The 16,786-nt window shown below is 47.1% G+C and overlaps 2 protein-coding genes and 1 long non-coding RNA gene across 12 annotated transcripts in view; 2 read left to right on the forward strand and 1 right to left on the reverse strand.

The window, feature by feature from the left end:
* The window catches only part of LOC111833356 (prominin-1-A-like), a 43,241-nt gene extending 35,726 nt beyond the window's left edge, over positions 1–7,515 (forward strand). For 3 of the 9 annotated variants that reach the window (XM_072697873.1, XM_072697877.1, XM_072697880.1), the window contains 11 exons: positions 271–363; positions 672–689; positions 1,048–1,101; positions 1,364–1,441; positions 1,528–1,596; positions 1,692–1,781; positions 3,773–3,888; positions 4,721–4,805; positions 5,514–5,590; positions 6,266–6,300; positions 6,385–7,515. In XM_072697873.1, coding sequence (XP_072553974.1) covers positions 271–363; positions 672–689; positions 1,048–1,101; positions 1,364–1,441; positions 1,528–1,596; positions 1,692–1,781; positions 3,773–3,888; positions 4,721–4,805; positions 5,514–5,590; positions 6,266–6,287 — 702 coding nt within the window. In that variant the 3' untranslated portion in view covers positions 6,288–6,300; positions 6,385–7,515. Of the gene's footprint in view, positions 1–270; positions 364–671; positions 690–1,047; positions 1,102–1,363; positions 1,442–1,527; positions 1,597–1,691; positions 1,782–3,772; positions 3,889–4,063; positions 4,806–5,513; positions 5,591–6,265; positions 6,301–6,384 lie in introns of those variants that run through there. The other 6 variants (XM_072697874.1, XM_072697878.1, XM_072697875.1 and 3 more) reach the window with 6 other exon arrangements.
* LOC140577685 (uncharacterized) lies at positions 357–16,152 on the reverse strand. Of its 2 annotated transcripts, XR_011981847.1 has the most exons (3): positions 15,820–16,152; positions 11,351–11,630; positions 357–577 (listed from the first exon to the last, which is right to left on the reverse strand). It is a non-coding gene; the product is annotated as an uncharacterized lncRNA (long non-coding RNA). The 2 variants fall into 2 exon arrangements; XR_011981848.1 differs by lacking the exons at positions 357–577; positions 11,351–11,630 and adding an exon at positions 13,315–13,737.
* fgfbp2a (fibroblast growth factor binding protein 2a) lies at positions 11,455–13,191 on the forward strand. Its single transcript, XM_023791540.2, has 2 exons — positions 11,455–12,266; positions 12,502–13,191. Exon 1 carries the CDS (start codon positions 11,455–11,457, stop codon positions 12,256–12,258), a length of 804 nt encoding a protein of 267 aa, XP_023647308.2. The 3' UTR covers positions 12,259–12,266; positions 12,502–13,191.
* Positions 16,153–16,786: the final 634 nt, after the last annotated feature.

The raw sequence follows: 16,786 nt of genomic DNA on the forward strand, positions 1-16,786 counted from the left end.
TTGGGGGTTCGAATCCCGCCTGTGCTCTGTGTGTGTGGAACTTGCAGTGAGAATGTTGGTGTATGAGCCCAGCAGTGGGTGTACCCCTGCCTTGTACTGCCTAAGATAGACCCTAGCACCCCCAAGATCCTGATGAAGCTATAAGATTGATTACAAATATATCACCAGTTTAATACTTTGTTTCACTTTTGGTCCTGGTTCCTGATTGAACTCTTGAAATGTGTAAAAGTGCAGCTTCAGGTTTTGACATAAGAAACGTCTTTCCCTCAGCAGCCACAGGAACTGCTGGGCGACCTGAGAACTCAAGTGTCCTACATCCGGGATATCCACAACAAGCAAGTAATCCCCATGCAGCACAGCACGGTAAGGAATCGCTGCTGACAATGCGGGAATTTCTGTGGGCTACGTGTGAATCCAGGTCATACCAGTTAGTCGTTAAGCTGGACGTCGTGGGAAGAGCACAGATCTGTGGAATCTGCCGGTCATCTGTGGTCCACTGCTCACTAACTCGTGCTTCTCTGTCACTTACAGTGATGATTTCCGTGGATACGGGTTTCCATATTAAATTTCTGTGCTTCTGTAATGCAAAAATGCTAAAAATGCTAACACTAGTTTCTCTTCCATATTCACCTTCCCTAACATTTCTCACATCCTTTCTAATGCTTGCAAAGAAATACGTTGAGGCGAGGGTAAGCATTTTTAAAATATTTCTTTAACTCTGTGAGTGAGGTGAGGGATGCTGCTTTCTGATAACAGTTCAGGCTCATCTGTATCAGTGACTTTTAATGAGTAGCTTTGGAAAAAATGCTACCTGGTATTGCTTTCGCATGTGTGTGACATCATATCCCAAAGCAATCTTTATCTGAGGGATTTGGGGAAGCCCATTGTGATCTTGGACCTTTGATACACGCTGTTAAAGTATTAGCACGTGTCCAACTGTAACTGGACTATTATAAAACAAAATGCTTTGGGTGCCTTGCATGTGTAGACCATAATAACTTGAGTTTCTTTTGTTAACGTTCGTCACCGCCCCCCCCCCCCCAAAAGACCACTTTGAGCCAGAGTGTCCAACGGCTGCAGAGTCTCACGTCCAACCTTCCAGTAAGTTCTACCTGATATCTTTAGCCTCACTGGCCAGACTGACACTACATAGTCCAGATAGACCTTCAGAAGTATATATCTGATTTTTTATGTTCGTTAAGTGTTCGTCGTTGCTGTCGTGGTTTGCAAAGATAGTTTTGGTTTTTTAGTATTAGGGTGGTATAGTTGTGCACTGTAAGAGTAATTGACAGATGGACAGACAGACAAAAGGATAATACAGAAAATTATTAAGATGTTTTAAACATTTTTTCTTGCTTTGCAGAGCAGAATCGCAGATACACTGAAGGCCATTGACAGTGCACAAAACATCACCCACAATGCAACGCACATCATCACCCAGGTAGCTAAAGTTACGTCAGTTTTTATTCTGCAATAAAAAAACAGGAATGTTTCAGAATCATCACCATCATTGTTCTCCTGCTTCAGGAAACTGGGAATTACAGGGACCGCTTAATTGGCTACTTTGAGCAGTACATCAACTGGGTCAAGACATCGGTAAGTGTTTCATTTTCCGATTGTCTACACAGTTTGCCAGGAGCTTTTCTCCTTGACTCAGAGGTACAAACTTGTGCGCTGTGCCCGTTTCCCAGCTGGCCATGGACGTGGCCTCCTGCAAGCCCATCAGCAACCTCGTGGACTCTGTGGACCTTGTGGCCTGCAGCTTCGTAGTGGACTCACTGGTAAGTTGAAAAAGCTTCTCGCGGCACGTGGGGAAAGTGCGCAGTGCAGAGTACAGTGCTGAGTACAGTGCATCTACAGACTTGCCTCGGTGGCCATGGAGACAAAACCCCCCGGTGGGGAGGGGGGCACTCTCTGCTCCGAGGTTACAGGTTTTTGGGTCAGACCCATGGGACCGTGTGGCGTTTGTCACATTAGCACTAATGGCGTATGTGTGTGTGAACTGGGTGCAGTGGGAAGAAGCCCGTCACAGAGCCCCTGGACGCACGACAGAATGGGTTGAACCCTAATATGCTACACAGTGGTGGATTTGTTCTTTTGGGAGCCCCACGCAAAAACCCAGTTTGGCCCCCCCCCCGAATGTTTCAAAAACTAACCAAAAAAAACTAAATAAATAGCTAGCAGAACGTGCTGCCTCAGGATCTCCTAAGTAAGGGACGTGTTTGTTTAATGTTTAGCATCGGGAGAGTTTGCGGTCAGGGGCATTATGCATAAAATTGAACAGGGGGGCCCAAGGTGACATTTTGTCGGGGGGGGGGGATGGGGCAGAATTTCTATGTACACCCCTGTTTGTGACCCCCCCCAGGGGCTCCTTGGGGACCCGACACAAATGCAGTGGGGGTGAATACTGCCACTTCTAGTACAGTATCTTTGGGGATCACTGCTTGTAGTTTGATACATTTTTAGAAGATCTATGCAACTTGTGTAGAAGTGCCCAGCGGCTGAGAGCTTAGTGCGCCCGTCCCGTCTGCCCACCAGCGGCCTCAGTGCGCCCGTCCCGTCTGCCCGACAGCGGCCTCAGTGCGCCCGTCCCGTCTGCCCGACAGCGGCCTCAGTGCGCCAGTCCCGTCTGCCCGACAGCGGCCTCAGTGCGCCAGTCCCTTCTGCCCGACAGCGGCCTCAGTGCGCCAGTCCCGTCTGCCCACCAGCGGCCTCAGTGCGCCCGTCCCGTCTGCCCGACAGCGGCCTCAGTGCGCCCGTCCCGTCTGCCCGACAGCGGCCTCAGTGCGCCAGTCCCGTCTGCCCGACAGCGGCCTCAGTGCGCCAGTCCCGTCTGCCCGACAGCGGCCTCAGTGCGCCCGTCCCCTCTGCCCGCCAGCGGCCTCAGTGCGCCAGTCCCGTCTGCCCGACAGCGGCCTCAGTGCGCCAGTCCCGTCTGCCCGACAGCGGCCTCAGTGCGCCAGTCCCGTCTGCCCGACAGCGGCCTCAGTGCGCCAGTCCCGTCTGCCCGACAGCGGCCTCAGTGCGCCAGTCCCGTCTGCCCGACAGCGGCCTCAGTGCGCCCGTCCCGTCTGCCCGACAGCGGCCTCAGTGCGCCAGTCCCGTCTGCCCGCCAGCGGCCTCAGTGCGCCAGTCCCGTCTGCCCGACAGCGGCCTCAGTGCGCCAGTCCCGTCTGCCCGACAGCGGCCTCAGTGCGCCAGTCCCGTCTGCCCGACAGCGGCCTCAGTGCGCCCGTCCCGTCTGCCCGACAGCGGCCTCAGTGCGCCAGTCCCGTCTGCCCGACAGCGGCCTCAGTGGGCAGGAAGCACCTCATTTGTAATCAGGCAGCACAAATGTTCCATTGTGTCAGTCCATAAGTCTCTTAAATAGCCTTCAAACATGAAATCCTTGAACGTATAAAAACAAAATCAGGTACAAATAAATCATGAGGCCTCACTGAGGTCCGTCACACTGCAGCAGTTCTTCAGTCTCAGTTCAGGGTGCCTCACTGCTAATGGACAACAGATGTGTTGAGTCAACAGTGTGTGAGATGGTAGAGAGCCTCAAAAACAGCCTAAGGGTGTCATTCATTAGTGACTTCCCCAGTACCTGTACCAGTAAAGTCATGTGCAGTTCCATCAGCGGGCTCTGTTCATTGATGCTTCTGCGGCCATAATTCCGGCATGTTCCACATTAATGTCATTGGTTACGGGCAGCAGCGCCTGTAAACCCAATGCTTTTTTTCTCCTCGTCTTCCCGTTCACCTTCATCTTCCTCACCTTCCATCTTCAGAACTTGTTCTGGTTTGGCCTGGGCTGGGCCACGGTGCTCCTCATTCCCAGCCTGATCCTCTCCGTGAGACTGGCCAAGTTCTACCGCCGGATGGACACGGAAGACGTCTACGACGAGTGAGTGCCTCCGGAGCGGAACCACAGGCCGGCTTGGGAATGGGGGACCTTCTTCATGTAAACCCTAAAATCCACTGCGTCGTCCAATTCTGCCCATCCTCTGCATCCCAGCCCAAAGTGCCCCCCAGTAACCAGCCCCCTCTCTCTCTCTCCTTCTCTCTGCTTCTCCTGGCAGTTCCTCCGTCTCTGGCACATGGCATTTCACGTTATGATAATCATTCCCTCCTCTTTCCTTCTCCTTCCTTCCCCTCCATTTCCATGCACTTTGCACTTTAATGGAAGCCGTACATTTCTCTTCACTCCATTCCCACTCTGTCCGTCAGTTTGCTTTTCGTCACCAACAAACAGCCAACGCTGATCGCTTCTTCGTAGCGTCAAAACACTTCAGAAGATTCCACCCCCATCTCCCTCATACTTAACTCTCTGATTCCCGCTTAATAAACCACGTGTTCTGTTAAGTCACAGGGCACTTGCTGTTTGGTGCTTGATTTCGCTGAAGTGTAAATGAGCTGTTTATGTACAGTAAAGGGCGCAACCTTTACTTTGTGCTGTATATTTTATATAGCTACTGTAACTGCCCCTAATACGGAGGGGTCCCTACAAAGAAAATCCATCAAACATATTTGTGTTTATAAGTTATATAAAGAATTTGTATATTACATAATAGACAATTGGGCTTTTTAATACATTGTGAATATATTCATACAATTGATTGTTCTCACAAGTCTTGTTTACATTGCATTATATGATGTGATTATATATCATATAAGATATCCCATCTTCCATTTTATTACATGTTCCATCTCTTTTAATGTTTTCCTTTCTGATAAAGTATGGAAATTGGCATTAATGGTTATCATAACGAGCCTTCACTCAGTATGCAGAGCACCATACCGATGAGCGAAATAGTTCCAGAGGTAGGACATGGGCGTGCATGCTGTTAATGCGTCCGGCCTCTTGCATGCTGTTAATGCGCCGGGCCTCTTGCATGCTGTTAATGCGTCCGGCCTCTTGCATGCTGGGAAGGAGATGTGTGCACCTGGAATGTCGCACACTTGCATGCCACTCAGGAGAATGTTCTGCATGCCAGTGCAGGGTCTCCTCGAAGGGGGCATCCAAGATGGCCACCCTCTCATGGAAGCGGAAATGGACAGGCCGCTCTTGCTGTGTCTCACATTTGTGCTTGTGACCATCTGAGCTGAACACCGACGTGTGATACGAGGAGCATCCCTGCAAATTAAAAGAGGGGCGATTCTAGGATTTTTTTAAGGTGGAGGGGCTTAAGAGGGACAAAATTCCTGCAGAGGAGCCTACCTTATCATTAGCCAATGATAGGTCTTGCATTGGTTAGTGGCAGCGGAGGGGGCACTGCGGGGGCCAATCAGCTTTCAGCTGGCACCCCCAGTATACACCCCTGAATTAACACCTTAAAAGGCTGAAGCATTTATCTGTGTGTCTTATTTCAATTATCCTGAAAGACCCGCAGTGCTGTATGGCTGAATCGCAGCCTTGTCGGTTAACGGTTTGCACTGTGTGACGAGACACTGCGCCGTAGCGGTGCAGAGAGGGAGGGGCTCGCCAGCGAGGCCCACATCACCTGACCTACTTCTTTATGCACCCACTAGCCCCTACCCCCGTATCCATTTGACTCCATTCCACCTGGCTTCAGTTCCTCCGTACAAGACAGGCTGGTGAGAGCAAGGTGAGTGGTGCTGGACCCAGCAAGGTACTGGCACCAGTGGGCCGGGACCCCGTGGTCTCAGCAGCTCCTGGACGGTCCCACATCTGTGCCCTTATGTCATTCCTCCTGCATGCCTCCGACTTCCTGCAGTTACAGTCTCGCTTTTCCTCTCCAGCCGTCTGCTCCATCTCTACATGCTGCTGTTTTCCCATAACCTCGCATAGTCTCCTGTTTGCCTCCTTTCACTAATGATTTAATGAGTCTAGACAGGCATTCACACAGATGACCAGCGTTTATACCAGGAGGGTATAGGGACCTGGCCCTTTCATCTCAAGCCAGTGTGGCTGCTGTAGGTTTAGAGGTCATCGGGTTTTGGACATCCAGCCTTACAGAATGAATGGAGGGTGACTGTAGCTGAAATGCAGACACACGCTATTTCACAGGTCATTCAGGAACCATCAGGAAACCACGGTGTCTGACTCATGTAGCGTTTGTAGGTCAGCCAGGAAACATTGCGTGCCAGTGAAACACCGCAGTGTTTGTAGGTCAGCCAGGAAACACTGCATGCCAGTGAAACACCGCAGTGTTTGTAGGTCAGCCAGGAAACACTGCATGTCAGTGTAACACTGCAGCACTTGCAAACCTGTTAAATAAGCATGATCTGTTCTCTTTCTCTCTGGTTATTTGCCTCCCAAGTGCAATAGAAACCTGGAACTGAAGCAGATTAGACGGTAAGTCAGGTATCGCAAACGCCAAATAACAAATCATAAAGAGGGCAGAATCTCCTGCTTCATTGCTGCTTTTCTGACGTCTAGCTCAAGTACCCAGAAAAGAAGGATGTTATCTTCACAAAGTCACATGACCACCTAAGACCACGTCAACGAACGTGACCCCCTCACCTGTCCTCCTCCCCCCCCAGCTGGCCCGGTTTGACCTTCCATCTTCCGCTTGGTCCTAAGGAGAGCTTACGGTCTGCCTTAGGTCACCAAATATTACCAAACCAATGTCTGAGATAAGACTCCAGCCGCAGAGGACTTCCCCATGGTCACCCATCAGTCATTTTTACAAATCAATTACGTCTAACTTTCAGATATAAATGTGTAAATGTTGCACACTTGCGAAAGTTTACAATTTTCTATATTGCTGTGAATGTTTGTTTTTTTAAGCCTTGTCAATATCTCCTGAACCTTTCTTTGTGTAAATGCTTTTATTTCCATACACTATGCAGGTAGCTGTTCACTGGCTTTTTAAACGTGCATCTGTAAGGGGTTAATCAAACGGCATCTTTTCCCAAGACTGAAAATGCAGCCACATTGTGTCTGAACACGCATGATATGGTACTTGACGGAAACGCGCTGAACTGCAGGCCTCTGGTGACCACAGCCGTTTGGTGATGATGTTTGTTATTCAGTAATTAACGGAGAAACAAGTTCCCAAAGACACTGAAAAAAGAATGGCTTGGTTGCATAGCAAATATGGTTTGAGTAAAATACATGAAACATTTAGCTGTTTCATAAACTATGCCGTTGACCCCCCCCACACACACACTCTGCCACAGATAAGGCAGTGTCACCATACTACGTTGTTACTCGAAACCTCTTGTTACTCAGGTCTCTCTCTGGTGCTGCTTACAATAATGTTGCTGTTTTGCTCACTACTTTAATGTTTTTTGGCACGTTGAAAACCATGACCGTAACGTCCCTCCAGAGATGCATTTCAAAGTTAATATGCCTGATTACCATGATATTTGTATAAATCTTTTTTTTTCTTCATTGTTTGCTTTTAGCCTAATTCTCCCTCACTTTGGTCGAAATGGTTTAACTGTAAGACTGACATTAGCACTTATAGTGCTTCAGTGCCGGGACGTCTGTTGCTCTAGCTTCCCGAACCGCGGGTCTTTGGTTCGACCCCCATTGGCGCCGCCAAATAAACACGAATAAACATGATTTGTCGTTATTGTGCATGTGTGGGTTTTAAATGGTACATGGACTGCATTTATATAGCGCTTTTTTCTACTCTTATGAGTACATTTGCACGGGGCCCCTGAACTTCACCACTACTCAAACCACATATTTGCACGGGGCCCCTGTTGGTCAGAGTCACTACACTAGACGCTAAATGAAAACGCTCCTTATTTAGGAGGTGCTGAAGCAGCATGTTCTGCTAACCAGCTAGCTACCATGACTCCACTCGCTAGCTAATTATTGAATTTTTTAAAAGCCTGAGGAGCCCAATGGGGCCCCAGGAACAACAAACCCGGCCCTGACTTTCAAGGTAAGACTTTCTCTGAGCATCATTTCACTGTAGGTCAGCTACATCCCTCAAGCTGAGACCAGGACGATCAGCTCACCAGAGGTCAAAGGTCAACTGGAAACACCCCCCCACACACACGTTTCAGATTGCCTCCCCTTGTATAACCTATTAAATATAAACCTCCTACAGCAGGGGTGTCAAACTCCAGTCCTGGGGGGCCGGAGCCCTGTGTAGCTTATTTCTTTCCCTGTTCCACCACAAGTGATTCAGCTCAAGAGCTGTGTGGTAATTAGCACTAGGAGTTGAATCAGGTGTGTTAAATGAGGGGAAACCCGAAAATGTGCAGGACTCTGGCCCCCCAGGACTGACACCCTAACCCTACGGGGACAAGGGGGACTTTCATCCGTTCGGGGGCAGATGGCAGCAAACGGCACTCCCCAGTCTACAAGCCAGTGTCTCCCCGCGTCAGAGAGTGTATATTAGCGCTTTGTGTGCCAGCGTGGTTTGGTTTTGGAATCTGGCCCCTTTAGTGCTCCTCAAATGCTTTTTGTGCTGGAAAAAAAATTCCTGCCCCAGTCCCTTAGCTGGCGAAGGGCCAGCAGCCTAAAGCTTTTGATTGTACCCATCAAGGCACCAAAAAAATAAAAAATAAATAGCTCCTTCGGAAGTTCGGGCCGGCAAGCCGTTTTCGTCGACAAGGGGGCCTTTGTGTCACGGGGCGACTGATTGCTAAGAAAACAAGGTCCTGAGATGTTTGCACAGGCCCACCTCTCAGAGGACACACAGTGCCTGACAAAAGTCTTGTCACTTTGTAGGAACAACAAATAATTATTTGACCTGTAGTTAATCAGTTGGAATTAGAAATGGCTTATAAGAAAGGCAAAGCCCTCTAGATTATGCTTATTATACCAAAATAAAGTTTTTCATCACTCATTGAGTTTTGTCATGTAATTAGGACAGAAGGGTCAACTTTTGCCTGGACAAAAGTCTTGTCATATACAAAAATAATGTAGAAATTATACATATACTTCATTTAGAATACACAAACATGCTACATTAACATCAGAACATAAAGTCATGGTGCCTTGGAAGAAAGAATTAATAACATGTATGACTTCCATGAGCTTGGAGGACCGCATCCATACGTCTTGGCCATGACTGAAATAACTTGTTGATGAAGTCATCTGGAATGGCAAAGAAAGCAATTTTGCAGGACACCCAGAGTTGGTCTAGATTCTTTGGTTTCGTCTTCCAAGCCTCCTCCTTCATCCTACCCCAGACATGCTCAATAATGTTCATGTCTGGTGACTGGGCTGGCCAATCCTGGAGCACCTTGATCCTCGTCAGTTTCAGGAACTTCAATGTGGAGGCTGAAGTATGACAAGGAGCGCCATCCTGCTGCACAATTTGCCCCCTCTTATGGTTTGGAATGTAATGGGCAGCAAGAATGTCTTGATACTTCAGGCTGTTGATGCTGCCATCCATTCTGCAGATCTCTCGAACACCCCCATACTGGATGTAACCTCAAACCATGATTTTTCCTCCACCAGACTTGACTGTTTTCTGGGTGAATCTTGGGTCCATGCGGATTCCAACAGGTCTCCTGCAGTATTTGCAGCATTTGGTATGCAGTTCAATGGATGATTCATCAGAAAAATCAACCTTCTGCCACTTTGCCACTGTCCATCCTTGCTGCAGGCTGTGGGCCTTGGCAAATTCAACACGCTTTTTTTGTTGTGTTCTCATTAATGCTGGTTTCTGTGCACTAATTACTAGTAGGTGTGTGGAGTTTAAGTCAAGGAAGGTGATGTCACATTTATATAATTCCTTGGTAAGACCCCACCTAGAATATTGTGTGCTGGTTTGGTCACCATACCTTAGAAAAGGTGCAATGGAGGGCTACGGGAATGACTCCTGGTCTTAGAGGAATGTCTTATGAGGAGAGGTTAGCTGAGCTGAATCTGTTTAGCCTTGAGCAAAGGAGACTAAGGGGGGGACATGATCCAGGTCTATAAGATTCTAACGGGTCTGCATGCTGTTCAGCCGAATGGCTACTTCAATATTTGTTTAAATACTAGAACTCGTGGCCATAAGTGGAAATTAGCGGGAGAACATTTTAAATCAAATTTGAGGAAGCACTTCTTTACACAGCGTGTAGTTAGAGTATGGAATAGTCTTCCTGCTAGTGTAGCGGAAGCTAAAACCCTGGGCTCCTTTAAATCTGAGCTAGATAAGATTTTAATAACTCTGAGCTATTAGTTAAGTTATCCCCAAACGAGCTTGATGGACCAAATGGCCTCCTCTCGTTTGTAAATTTCTTATGTTCTTTCTTATGTTCTAATTCGGCCATGGAGACCACTGCGTGCGAGAATTCGAGAAACTGTTCTTGTAGACACAGCGGATTCTGGTGACAGGTTCTGATGTCGCTCTGCTGCAGTTGAAAAAGGGTTGGCCCTGGACTTTCGAAGCAACAAACGGTCCTCTCGAAGAGTTGTCTTACGGGGTCTGCCTGACCTGGGTTTGTCATGAAAATCACCAGTTTCTTCATATCTTTTTTTAATCCTCTCCACTTGACGTTTGGATACATTAACGATGTCTGACACCTCAGCAGACTTGGTCTGTGGTTGAATCTTTGGCATGTTGTCAGAAGTCAGGTTGCACTTCAAGTGAAGGTCTGGTTTGCTGGGGATCTTTTTATACACACCTGGGATTATGTTAATTACAGTATTTGTCACAGGTGAACCTCAAATCTGTGATTGGTTGAATCATTAAAAGACATGACAAGACTTTTGTCCTTGCAAAAACAGGTGTTATGGACTTTAACAAGCTGGGAACATCAGGACACTTTTTGACTGTTTCATTTTGCACCCAGTTATTAATATGAAAGCCCTTGGCATTAAATTGATCCATTTATCGTAACAATTGATTGATTAGAAATAAAGTTATATACCTTTTTAAGTTACTATGACCTTATGTGACAAGACTTTTGTCAATGACTGTACACCACCCCCCACCCCCCCATATGCGCTAACCCGACACCCACCACCCGCCTCACAATGCCAGCAGCTGTTGAAGGTTTCCTCCACACTCTCCTTGCTAAAACCCAAAGGACCCAACGGCCAGATCATCCCGTCCCGTAACAAACTACAGCAAGACGGGCAGCCAGACTTATGGTGTGTCTGCCACTTTAGCAAATGCGTGCTGGAAATACTTGGAATACCAACCACAGGAGATAAGCTGCAGTCTGTTTTTCAACAGTCTTACAGTAACAGAGACTCAAGCTGTAATTCTAGCGACGACGGTGCCTTTGAAAGTCCTAATTTGCTCGGTACTAATTACTTGGCCCATATGGTACTCCATGGTACTCCATGGTACTCCACCAGCCCAGCCCCAATAGGTTCCTTATGTTCCTACAGGGTGCTTGACAGTCCGTGGTTAGTCATGAATTATGGTCACGTTGCAGAAGGACTGCCCCTCCTCCCCCTCCCACCCCGCAGCCCCCAATCAGGAAAAGGCATGGCGATTTACCTGAAAGCCCCCTTTGTGCTGTGAACCCATAAATGGGGGGGCATCAAGCCCACATCTCTCACAGTTCAACAGGAACCTCTCGCTACACCAGCGTCCGTTTCGACATGAAGGGCAGGATCCCTGTGCTGCTGCTGGCCGCCTTCTTCCTGGGGGCGGCGGAGGCCCAGGGCGAGAGCGGCAAAGGCGGCTGGGGGGAGCCCATCCAGTTCAGCACCAAGGCAAAGGAGGCGTGCTCCATGGCGGTGAGCGTGCAGGGGGAGGCCACCAAGCTCAGGATCACCTGCAGGAGCGCCAACAAGACATACTGGTGTGAGTACCTCGGCAAACCCACGGCGTGTCGCGCCTACAACGCCAATCCCAGGCACTACTTCACCCAGATCATGTGGGAGCTCCGCAAGCTCAGTAACGCGTGCGAGGGCCGGCAACAGCTCAAGCCGCAGATGTGCAAGAGGGCCACGGACGAAGCCCAGATGATCTTCACGACGGCAGGCTCCAAGCCCGTCGCCCAGAAGCCAGCGAAAACCCCTCAGGAGAGGCCCCCGGCCCAAGCAAAACCCGAACCAGCCAAAACCACAACGCTCAGACCAGATACGGTCAAGCCAGTTCAAGTTAAACCTGCCCCAGTCAAACCAGAGCTACCCAAGCCGATCCAACCTAAGGCAGAGCCCGCCAAGACCATCCCAGCCAAGCCAGCCCCGGTTCTGCCTTCTCCGGTCCAGCCCGAGCAAGCTAAGACAGCAGTAAGAACCAACACCAAAAAACTGCTTCCAAGACCCTCCAAAACAACAACACCAGCCAGACCCACGGAGGTGACTACTAAAGAAAGTGCAAAGGCCATAGCTGAAGATTACTGCTGGGAGTCCCTCCAGGGCATCTGCGCCACCGTCATTGGCTGGTTTCACAGCTAAACGCCACGGTAAGCGGGATTCACGGACCAGCACTGTGTAAAAATCACCTCTCAGCATCATTGTTGTATTGATCATTTACCTGAATGTTAGAGCATTACAAGGAATAATTCCAAAAGGAAATTTTTGCATACATGATTCTACAGTGTAATTTTCCTTTATAATGTGTTCTGTTCATGGAAGCATGTTAGTGTTTGCCGTGTTTGTCCATCTATCATTAATGAATATTATTTTTCACTTTTCTAGCTTTAGGTCCCCAGCAAAACAATACTTGAAATCTTCCACGCGTCTGACTCAGTCTGACTACGCTGCTCCCCGGGCATTTTTTTCTTCTTAAAGTTTGACATGGACGTCATCTGACGTCACCACTTTGTCCGCTCATAATTCACATCACAATTTCCGCAGTTTTGCTTCGCCATCTGACCGGAAATGCTAGCAGAGGATGCTACAGGAGTAAAGGACGTGTTTATCGGTGCGGATTCACTCCCGTTTTATATATGCAAGCACTGAGGGCGCTAAACACCTCAGACAATAATGGCTATATGAAGGATGTAAATACATTTGTATGCGTGTCAGACGTGAAACTGAACAAGATGTACAGAAAACACTACGTCTCAAAGTGTTTCATTGATTTTTTTTATTGTATTAAGTATTAATGTATTAGCGTGTTTTTGAACAAATAGTCTAAATGTAAATGATCAATTCCCTGTACTGTGTTAATAATAATTCAGAAAGGTGCTGTTCGCATATACAATTTTTTTTTATTAAACTTGGAAACACACTTTTAAAATATGAGGGGAAAATGTGCATTTTAGAAATATTTCTATGTGATTCATTTAGTGGCAGGCAGGTGGCGCTGTTGTAGCAGGAGTTGAGCCTCCTTTCCCACTCATGCTAAATCGATTTTCCTTGGCAGGGTTTGAAAGTTCAGTATCAGAAATGCAGTATCCACTGCCCAGAATACATTTTTACTTATCTGATATGATTGATTCATTTTCATAAGTAAAACTCAATTAAAAACTAATGTGGTTCTTCCAGTGTATCGATTCATTACTGATACTTATTTCATGCACTTTATTAAGAAGTTACACGTATTACATTCAGCCTTTACACAACAATAATTCATAAACCATTGCAAATAAATTGTAAAACACCTTTAAATTATAACGCTGCTCTACATTTCTCACTGCTTACTCAGGAAATGTACTTTTAAATGAATGGGATTTCATTACAAACATCAAAGGATCAAATACATTTAACAGTGCTACTATGCGTTAAGATGGCAGGGATGTGTGTCTCATTAACGCGGGGAGGTTATACCGGGCTCCCTACCCCATCTGTAAAATCACGCACGTCTGCGTGTGCACTGCATTTCTGAGCACGGTTTCCTGCACTGCATTTCTGAGCACGGCCCGATCCGTCCATCCGAGAAATGTCCGGGCGTGGATCTCACCTGTGAGGCTGCGCCTCCTGGAGACCTGGCTGAGGAGACAGGGAGGAGGTGACACCCCACATAGCAATAAATTGCCATAACAATACTGGTCCAAACCCACTTTCTGGATTTGAAGCAGATAAGGACCATATATGGGCCTAGATCTACATTGAATATGATGAAAACTGGCCCGTATCTGCACCTGAGTCAAAAGCTAAATTCAGAGCTGCGCCAAATAGAGGCAATGAGTGGCTCTGTGGGCTAAGTGTCTGTGTCTGTGATCAGAAGGTTGTTGGTTTAAATGCCGGCCTCAGCAAGAAACACTGCAGATCAGCTGGCCCTGTACTGTGACCCCACAAGCTATGGAGAGTAAGATGGGGTCAACAAAGAGGAGCATTCCAATATGTTTGTGCAAATAAAACATGTTTCGTTGTTAAAATGTGGCTCAGACTCATCTTGTCCAAACTGACTACTGACTAGTTCAGCTCTATGATCCTCCCTTTGCCTACGTGGTTGGTGAGTGGCTCAGTGAGCAGCTCAGTGAGCTAAATCTCTATGCTGGGGAACTGGATGTCCCTGGTTCGAGCCCTGGGCCAGGTGGACTGGTGACTGGACTCAGTGAAGAAAAGCATTCCCTCAATGGTACAAAAATGTTCATCAGAAGTAATTCCCTACAGTTAGGGTAGACCCTTGAGAGCCCAGTGACAAGCAAAGGCACAAACTGGTACTCTTGTCTCTGAGTGCGCACGTGAATACTGTCAGGGAAAAAAGAAAACTTTTAATTATGTGATCTATGTGATGAGATCTATTAAGTCATATGTACGTGGGTTTTTTTTTTTTGTCTTTTTTGTAAACCAAGCCCTATGTCATATATGTTATTGTTGAGGGGGATAATCCCCCCCCCCCACTAAGCCTCTGAACCAGGGTATTTAACCATTTGGGATGACTGAAAGGCCGCAGACGCGATCTGGTGACGGGCATGAAGGAGTGAGGAGTGAGGTAGGTAAAAATACAACATGCCATTTCTGCACATGCGCAGAATAAAGAGCTTTTCGGCCGGCAAAACATTATAACTCACAGCGGAGACTGCACTCAACGGTGTTTCTTACGACCGATTTCAGGATGACGATTTCTATTCTATTCTGTTCTATTCTATTGCTAGTAGTAGTAGTAGTAGCAGCAGAAGTACTAGTAGATTTTACATTTGTTTGATTACTTATAACACTATAAATATATTAGTAATTTATTCAATTAACAAACAATAGATCATGCAAACTGTCCACTGTTTGTTTTGATTGTATTCTATCACTAACGGAGTATATCTCCAACGTGGGCGAGAGATTCGCTGCTGTTTATTCGCAGGTTTAAGATAACAAAAAAAATAAGGCGGCATGCAGCTTCTAGAAAACTCCACAGCTGCCCTGGTGCTCGCCTGCATCGCTCTCCAGGTGGGGGATTGTCAGCGGGACGCCGGAGGGCAGAGAAAGGAAGAGGAGAAAGACAGAGAGAGAGGAGGAGGGGCCCCTCTGCCGGCGAAGCCCCTGACTTCAGTTCCCGACAAGTGGAGCGAGAAGCAGCAGGTCGTGTTTAAAGAGAAATTTTCCGGCAAAGACAGGGCGCAGTGCAGCTGGGTGGCAGTAGGTTGCGACACCGCCACCCTCAGCGTTAAGTGCGCTTCCGGCCCGGAAAGCATCTCCTGCCGGTGTTCCGGGCAATTCGGTTCCCCTATGTTTCCCCTGTCTATCAGGGAATAATGTTTCTCCTAATATTTAGGCAAATATGTAGCCTATGTGACATGTCTGAAAATCACTCAGGTACATTATTACATGTGAATACAGTAGATAAGCAATACTATACCGTTTTCATCAAGAAATAGGCCTATCTCTATCCAGCGAATTAAATACTTTAATTTCTTATCTGTAAAAACAAAAAACATCGAAAAGGCATGTGATGTTTTAAAATATATGGCTTGTTTACCTCAAGGGCTTCTTAAAAATACATAAAAACAACAGCGAAACCGTGTACAAATCAGCGCGCGACAGGGGAAACATAGGGAAACTGAATTGCCCGGAACACCTGTTCACGGCCAGACCCGCGCTGTGCCCCCGATCAGGTCCCAAGCGAGAACTTACTGGAAACAAATCGGCCGATCTCTGAAGAAGCAGAAAAGTCTGTGTCGGGACCCAGAAGCGCTCATTAAAGCTGGGATGTGCATGAGAGCCCCCAGGAGCGGCCATTTCAGGCTGGACCGCTCATAAACAGAAGCACCGGGATCCGGACCGGAACCGTCTTTTTCAGGGGGCATTTCATGCACGGATCGAGAAGATCGATCAGAAGAAACTGGCAAAGGAGTACTGTGACGAAGCCTGGTCCGTTTTCTGCACCTTCTTCTTCTCCATGGTCCAGAGTGAAGACTGCTGATGTACAGAGGTGGACATTTCAGGTCCAGAAAGTAAAAATCCAGACCAGGAATTTGTTTCAACCATCCAGTTGAGTACTATGCGATCATGACTCTTTATGCTCAACTGGTTGGTTAAAAGAAACTCCTGGTCTGGATTTTTACTTAATGGACCTGAAATGTCCACCTCTGCTGATGTAGATTAATGTCATATTTTTGTTAAAATACACGCTGCCCCGTTTAATAGCTCCTCTGAACTTCGGGTCTGTAACCCTGAAAATAATGTATGTGTAGAAATCAACTGTTTTTTGTTTTCCATACTTAATACTGATGATTTGATGTAGAAACCTGCCCCTTGTGCTGTGCATAGCAAACATAACTGATTTAATCTGAGTGCTCGTTTTCTATAGGAGTAGCATTCCCTTTATTAAGAGAAGGCGGCATAGCCGCGTTAAATTGGGACTCTGCTTTAAGCTGAAGCCATACGCTACTTTCCCAGCATTTTGACGTTGATTCACGAGTGGATCAACATCACGGACTAAGGCCACTTAAAATTAATAAATTGTTTTACATGACTCAAACTTCTAAAATATTGGTGAGTAGGGCATTTTATATTTTTAGCGAAAAGACGATCGGCAACAGAGATATACTAAAACTAGAAAATTAAACTTTAATTTGTCAGTATCTCAACATTTTAAACT

The sequence above is a fragment of the Paramormyrops kingsleyae genome, chromosome 12 (genome assembly GCF_048594095.1).
Source record: "Paramormyrops kingsleyae isolate MSU_618 chromosome 12, PKINGS_0.4, whole genome shotgun sequence".
Lineage (NCBI taxonomy): Eukaryota > Metazoa > Chordata > Actinopteri > Osteoglossiformes > Mormyridae > Paramormyrops > Paramormyrops kingsleyae.